The 7,556-nt window shown below is 42.3% G+C and overlaps 1 protein-coding gene across 1 annotated transcript; it reads right to left on the bottom strand.

Moving 5' to 3' along the window:
- Nucleotides 1-4,118: 4,118 nt before the first annotated feature.
- fgf20b (fibroblast growth factor 20b) lies at nt 4,119-7,435 on the bottom strand. Its single transcript, XM_024430650.2, has 3 exons — nt 6,690-7,435; nt 6,211-6,314; nt 4,119-5,589 (listed from the first exon to the last, which is right to left on the bottom strand). Exons 1-3 carry the CDS (start codon nt 6,979-6,981, stop codon nt 5,344-5,346), a joined length of 642 nt encoding a protein of 213 aa, XP_024286418.1. The 5' UTR covers nt 6,982-7,435; the 3' UTR covers nt 4,119-5,343.
- Nucleotides 7,436-7,556: the final 121 nt, after the last annotated feature.

Genomic DNA, 7,556 nt, shown 5'->3' with positions numbered 1-7,556 from the left:
GTCAAAGGTGCAATAACCCAAAAACCTAACCATAACCTTAACCCTAAACCTAACCCTAGCTCCTAACCCTAAAACTAACCCTAGCTCCTAACCCTAAACCTAACCCTAGCTCCTAACCCTAAAACTAACCCTAGCTCCTAACCCTTAATCTAACCCTAGCTCCTAACCCTAAATCTAACCCTAGCTCCTAACTCTAACACTAATTCTATCCTTAACCCTAAACCCCCTAGAAATAGTATTTGACCAACAAAATGTCCCCAGTTGGTCAAATTTTTGTTCGCTTACTCTTCATTGTTAACACACACACACACACACACACACACACACACACACACACACACACACACACACACACACACACACACACACACACACACACACACACACACACACACACACACACTGAGACACACAGGACACACTGAGACACACACACTGAGACACACACCTGATTGGGCTTCCTGCAGAGGCCTTTGAGGCTGCGGCTGAGGAGGTGATGAAAGTCAGGAAGCATCCATTAAGTGAGAGAGAGCCCCCGAGTGGGATGGATGAGGGGTTTAAGTGTTTTCACTAAGGAGCCACAGACCACCTGCTGGGGCAACAAAAGTATCTCTCTAAAGGCTAGGGTGACTCCAAAACATAAGTCCAACAAGTGCTAAAGAGCACTTCTGGGCATCAGGTATCACAAGTCAGGGTGGAAACCTGTTTAGAGACACGACCCTCAAAATGTCAAGGGAGAACACTTACATTAATACAAAGTGTTTTTCTATGGCCAGAAAGGTAATGGCTAAGTGCCAGACTTTTTAAACGTTAGGTTACTTTGAATCTTTTGGTTTCTCATGCAGAACGTAATATCCAACAGAGGGAACCACAGACTAAGCCGGTCCTTTTCACATGGAAGCAACCTGTGATGACGCTCCCCAGGAATGGGAGCTGCCAGTCGTGACATTTCAGCACACTTCAATGATCACTGTTGAATACAATTTTTAAATAAAACATACATTTTATAACTGTAATGTTCCCAATTCTGCATCTGTTTTGTTTTAAAATAGCAATATTTTAGTTGCCAGGACTGTGAAGAAAGAAAATTGCCCTTGTCTTTTGAAACCGAATATGTAACAATTAGTAATGCATCTAAACCCAGAATAAGTGTTTAAAGGGTGGATAGTCAGGGAATATGTGTTTAAAGGGTAGATAGTCAGGGAATACGTGTTTAAAGGGTAGATAGTTAGGGAATACGTGTTTAAAGGGTAGATAGTCAGGGAATATGTGTTTAAAGGGTAGATAGTCAGGGAATACGTGTTTAAAGGGTAGATAGTCAGGGAATACGTGTTTAAAGGGTAGATAGTCAGGGAATACGTGTTTAAAGGGTAGATAGTCAGGGAATATGTGTTTAAAGGGTAGATAGTCAGGGAATACGTGTTTAAAGGGTAGATAGTCAGGGAATACGTGTTTAAAGGGTAGATAGTCAGGGAATACGTGTTTAAAGGGTAGATAGTCAGGGAATACGTGTTTAAAGGGTAGATAGTCAGGGAATACGTGTTTAAAGGGTGGATAGTCAGGGAATACGTGTTTAAAGGGTAGATAGTCAGGGAATACGTTTTATGGGGTAGATAGTCAGGGAATACATGTTTATGGGGAAGATAGCCAGGGAATACGTGTTTATGGGGAAGATAGCCAGGGAATACGTGTTTATGGGGTAGATAGCCAGGGAATGCGTGTTTATGGGGAAGATAGCCATGGAATACGTATTTATGGGGTAGATAGCCAGGGAATACATGTTTATGGGGTAGATAGCCAGGGAATACGTGTTTATGGGGAAGATAGCCAGGGAATACGTGTTTATGGGGTAGATAGTCAGGGAATCCGTTTTATGGGGTAGATAGTCAGGGAATACATGTTTATGGGGAAGATAGCCAGGGAATATGTGTTTATGGGGAAGATAGCCAGGGAATATGTGTTTATGGGGAGGATAGCCAGGGAATACGTGTTTATGGGGTAGATAGTCAGGGAATCTGTTTTATAGGGTAGATAGTCAGGGAATACATGTTTATGGGGAAGATAGCCAGGGAATATGTGTTTATGGTGTAGATAGCCAGTGAATACGTGTTTATGGGTTAGATAGTCAGGGAATACGTTTTATGGGGTAGATAGCCAGGGAATACATGTTTATGGGGTAACTAGCCAGGGAATATGTGTTTATGGGGTAGATAGCCAGGGAATGCGTGTTTATGGGGAAGATAGCCAGGGAATAGATGTTTATGGGGTAGCTAGCCAGGGAATATGTGTTTATGGGGTAGATAGCCAGGGAATACGTGTTTATGGGGTAGATAGCCAGGGAATAGATGTTTATGGGGTAGCTAGCCAGGGAATATGTGTTTATGGGGTAACTAGCCAGGGAATACGTGTTTATGGGGTAGATAGCCAGGGAATAGATGTTTATGGGGTAGCTAGCCAGGGAATATGTGTTTATGGGGTAGATAGCCAGGGAATATGTGTTTATGGGGTAGATAGCCAGGAATACGTGTTTATGGGGTAGATAGCCAGGGAATAGATGTTTATGGGGTAGATAGCCAGGGAATATGTGTTTATGGGGTAGATAGTCAGGGAATAGATGTTTATGGGGTAGCTAGCCAGGGAATATGTGTTTATGGGGTAGATAGCCAGGGAATATGTGTTTATGGGGTAGATAGCCAGGGAATAGATGTTTATGGGGTAGCTAGCCAGGGAATATGTGTTTATGGGGTAGATAGTCAGGGAATAGATGTTTATGGGGTAGCTAGCCAGGGAATATGTGTTTATGGGGTAGATAGCCAGGGAATATGTGTTTATGGGGTAGATAGCCAGGGAATATGTGTTTATGGGGTAGATAGCCAGGGAATAGATGTTTATGGGGTAGATAGCCAGGGAATAGATGTTTATGGGGTAGCTAGCCAGGGAATATGTGTTTATGGGGTAGATAGCCAGGGAATATGTGTTTATGGGGTAGATAGCCAGGGAATACGTGTTTATGGGGTAGATAGCCAGGGAATAGATGTTTATGGGGTAGCTAGCCAGGGAATATGTGTTTATGGGGAAGATAGTCAGGGAATGTACACATAAACATAGAGAGCACCATTGAACAAGGTGCATTATATCATTATGGGGAGAAAAGATAGAGGTAGATGTTGATTATGTAGGTGTTCTAATGGGAAAGTCCCATCATATCCTACAAGGCTGAGAGTTGGCAGCAGAGCAGACTCCCCATGTCAAGACAGCAGTTGGCTTGCCATCACAGAGATGTTGAGATCACAGGCCTTTAGCTTTCATGCTTCAACACAGATATCCTCCCAACCGTTGAGGAAACTGTACAAAGATACCAAGATGGTGGCTTTTAAATAAATATGCTGTTCAGCCATTGTCCGAAGATCATGTTTTATATAACGTTCTAATTCCTGTTTCATTCTAAATATTGTTTTGGATACAGTTGGATAGAGACATGCAGGTACTAAGAGGGCTATATCTCCTCCTTTGAGGACAAGCCCCTATAAAATAATTTGTCTATCACTGAAATTGCATGGATATTGTAAAACAATCTCTCTGTAAAACAATTTCACACAAAGAAATAACCATCAACTCAGTGGACACGCGTTCTGCTGCGTTAAAGCTGTCAGCAGACAAAAAAAAAGATAAGGTATTACAATAAAAGAATGGGACACAAAGGTTTTCACTCAGTCTGGAGGCTGGAGAGATTTCTTGGCCACCTTGGCTCTCTTTCATTGTTCAATAATACTATTAATCAGGACTATCATTCTGCAACTGTCAACAGAGCTTACTTAGCCCTTATCGCGCTGACCTCCAGTTTTATACAGCTGCCAAGCCGCTGAACAGACCAACGGTAAAGGTCATTTTTTATTTGGCCCTGGCCGTGTCATTGTGAGGCCGCTACGTGAGCAAGTTCCACAGAGTGACTTTGAAGTTTTTATGCATGCATGGGAACCTCGCTCTTGTCTCTCAACATAATGGCAATCATAAAAAGAACAACAATGATCTCGTAAATAGGTTTATATATTTGAACTCACCAAATTCAAAAGACAAAACTATAGACACCAATGCATTACGCCTCTTTAGAAAATGTGAACTTTTAAAACTGAGTTAAACTTTATTTTTTATATTTCTTTTGTCAGTTGGTTCATCAAGAAAACCATAGAGGTAATAAACAGTGTGGTCCTCTTAGTTTCTGAACCCAAATGTTAAAACATTTACAATACATCATTAAATGTTCCAAACAGATATCAAAAAGACAAATCTAGTTCACTGACTTTAATAAGGATACACTGCACAGACTTTAAATGTGATGCGTACAGCAGAGGGCTTTTTGGGAAAAAAATCAGCAATTTACAGTTTTCCCCCCACATTATTTTAAGACAATCTCACAATGTGGCCCAAGCTAAGTGAGAAAACTGGTATCCTCAGATTAAAAGAAATATTATTTCTATATAGATATAATTTCTAGTGGTTTCTCTATACAGTACTGTATATTTAACTGCAAAAATATATTCTGAAATAAATAAATATATAACATAAATATATGTATCTAGAAATGAATAAATAATACATTTTGAAATGATATCTGTGGCAAATATATTTCTGCTCCTTTCAGCATGATCTAGTCACATGTAAAACGAGAAGAAAAACAGGCAAATTCCTTCAAAATCCTTCTTGAATGAACAGAGCCCCCCCAAATAAAAAACTAGGTTCTTTAACTGTATAGAATCCCATAGATTTTGCCATTCTAACAATAGATAATAGAACAGTTATATCATTATGTTCTATCTCTATGTTTTATCTCTATGATTCCAACTAGATCCTCAGTCCAAAGACACTTCCTGAAATGTATTGGCCCTCAAACAGAAGAGTGACCCTCCCTCCCTCCTGCGTCAGCATCGCTTCCTCTGATCCTGTTCCTCTCCTATTCCACACGACAGCTACTCTCGGGGGTCAGTTGGCCCCTGGAACAAACAGCCTCCTCATGCCTTGGTGTACATGTTGACAATGTCAGACATTCTAGACTGTCTTGGTCACCGCTGAGAGCTGGCCCGTGCATTCTGAGGGGAGGCCCCTGGCTAGTACCTTTATCCCCAGTGTAGGCCTTCCCTGCTGGCTGGCTGGAGCTGGGGCCGCTGTAGGGCTGGGACTGGGGCTGGGGCCGGGGCTGCTAAGGGATTGGTTGGCTCCACTGTCTTAACACCGCCAGTCACACTGCCTGGCCTGCACACATCCCTGCTTCCCACAGCAGGAGGGACTAGAGCTCAATACACAGCTATTCCTGATCTGATCTGGGACGGTGGGTGCAGGCCAGTCTCAGCTGTGGCCCAGAATTTCCTTGTACAGCTCCGGTACCCGGTCAGGGTCCACGGGCCTGGGCAGGAAGTGGGTGAACTTCTGGTGTCGCCTGGACTTTGTTCCATCCCGAGCCGTGCCGTCCTTGTTTAACGCCACAAAGTAGCGAGTCCCTTTGTCTCCGTGCTTGTAGAGGTTGGAGGAGTATGTGTTGTACCAGTTCTCCTCAAACTGCTCCCTGAAGACACACTCAGCGCTCAGCTTCTCCTGCAGGGTAGAAACCAAGTCAGATCAGATTATGATGTCTGATTCGTTGACAATAAATCAACGGTCTTACCAGAGCAAGGATACATTTGTGGTAAGGCTACTTGGTTTGTTTTGTTTATTTGAATGCCCATTAGCTTTTGCCAAAGCACAGCTATTCTTCCTGGGGTCCACACAAAATCATCAAACATGACAAGTAACAAAACACTGATCCACAAGAACAGTCACAGAAATGTAAAATACAATGCTATACAAACAATACAACTAAATTCTAATGTGTGTGTAGATTGTGTGTTAGAGTATGATAGAGTGTGTGCGAATATTTGTGTGTGTCATTTCACAGTCCCTATTGTGGACGATGATAAGACCATAACTAGTGCAGAACTGGATCATTTATGGAAGAGTGACAGCAGAACTGGATCCTTTATGGCAGAGTGACAGCAGAACTGGATCCTTTATGGCAGAGTGACAGCAATAGTCAAGGAAACCCATTAATGCCACCTGCTGGTATATTCTAATGTATATTGGACAACAAAAGACCCAGGGACCCTTCTACAACACATATGTAATGAGAGGTGGGACTACAGAAACAGCAGAGAGACAGTAAATGAGTGTAATACTTACAGAACCATAGAGCTCTCCCTTGTCATTCATCCCCAGGTAGAGAGCACTGTCCACTCCTCGAATGCTTATCAATCCAACAGCAATGCTTATGAATTCCAAAATACCTGGAGAAGAATAAATCCGTTGTTCCAGGTGTATTTCACCAGAGAAACCTTCTATCACAGATTGTGACACACTAGGATAGAGTATAGCCACATTTTCCCTATGGGACTTTCACATTACTTCCAGTGATAATTATTGAACAAATTATAACAGTGGCACTATTGCTTTAGGGCTAATATTGGCAACTGATGTTATGGTAGGAAACTGATCTTGTTACACAAATAAAAAAAATAAAAAAATACAAATTATTATTATTATTATTATAACAATAACTTGTATTATAAAATAATGATAAAATATTTGGTAACATTTTTAACCATAAAATATGAAAGTGTAATATGAGATCTGTAATAACACACTAATAACTTGATAATTACCGAATCTACTGTGGTCCTTTCTTGTCCCTTGCACAGTGCCACCAGGAAGTATTTCCAGATGAAATCCAGTTCTACAGTATAACTGCCTTCTCCGGAGAATCCCTTTTAAAAGTGTTAAATCTGCCGTGGCGCTCCGGGACAGGCTTTCCCCGGCACCAGGTACGAGGTGTTCACCCTGACCCAGCAGTACCGCTGGACTCTCTCCAAGAGACGTCAGGAGAAAATGGGACCCGACGTGTCCTACACCATCAATGCCGTGCAAGAAGCTTCCAACTTCACCCAGAGCAGCCATCGCAGCAGAGTCCTCCCGTTCGTCAGAGTTGGAGCGAGTAAAGTTCAACAGAGAGATCCTGAGTGAGCGCTCTCGCGTCGACAGTTTCCAGATTGCTACTCTGTTGCCTATTGCATGTTTACGTTCGCGTCCGTTACTAAGCAAATGCTCTGTTGAACTGAAACGGATAAGTCCCTTTTTCCCTTGACATGTATACCTTGGGTAATTCGTTCCAAATTATGACCCTACCGCTTGATGTCTTCATCAGTTGAGTTAAGATAATGTTGTTCAATTCTGGTAGTTCCCACCGCTCACGAAGGGTTGAAAAATTGTGAAAACCAAATACAGTAGCAAGTCAGAACCTTTTACAGAGAGCTACCAATGTATCCAACCCCTCTTTCTATGAGAGACACAAGACCACTGCTCTGCAGGTAAGGTAGGCTAGCTGTTGTAGGATTGCGCACACAGTGCCTAAAGACGTGAGGCAGGTGCAAAATGACGGGGACTTTTAGTGGGCGGGGCTATCGTTCAGACTTGCCTTGGCAGGGATTTCTTTCTTCCTAAGGTATAAAATAAGACAGAGAGCGAGAGAGAGA

The sequence above is a fragment of the Oncorhynchus tshawytscha genome, linkage group LG08, assembly GCF_018296145.1.
Source record: "Oncorhynchus tshawytscha isolate Ot180627B linkage group LG08, Otsh_v2.0, whole genome shotgun sequence".
In the NCBI taxonomy this organism is placed as follows: Eukaryota; Metazoa; Chordata; class Actinopteri; order Salmoniformes; family Salmonidae; genus Oncorhynchus; species Oncorhynchus tshawytscha.
Note: the sequence above shows the minus strand (reverse complement) of the source record. Positions and strands in the feature narration are given on the sequence as shown.

Excerpts from the sequence above, each read along its gene's own strand:
- fgf20b (XM_024430650.2), bottom strand. The coding sequence starts at position 6,981 with ATGGCTGCTCTGGGTGAAGTTGGAAGCTTCTTGCACGGCATTGATGGT. Across the intron at positions 6,315-6,689 it reads AAAGGACCACAGTAGATTCG|GTATTTTGGAATTCATAAGC; the intron begins GTAATTATCAAG and ends ATTCTTCTCCAG. Across the intron at positions 5,590-6,210 it reads AGGGAGAGCTCTATGGTTCT|GAGAAGCTGAGCGCTGAGTG; the intron begins GTAAGTATTACA and ends TCTACCCTGCAG.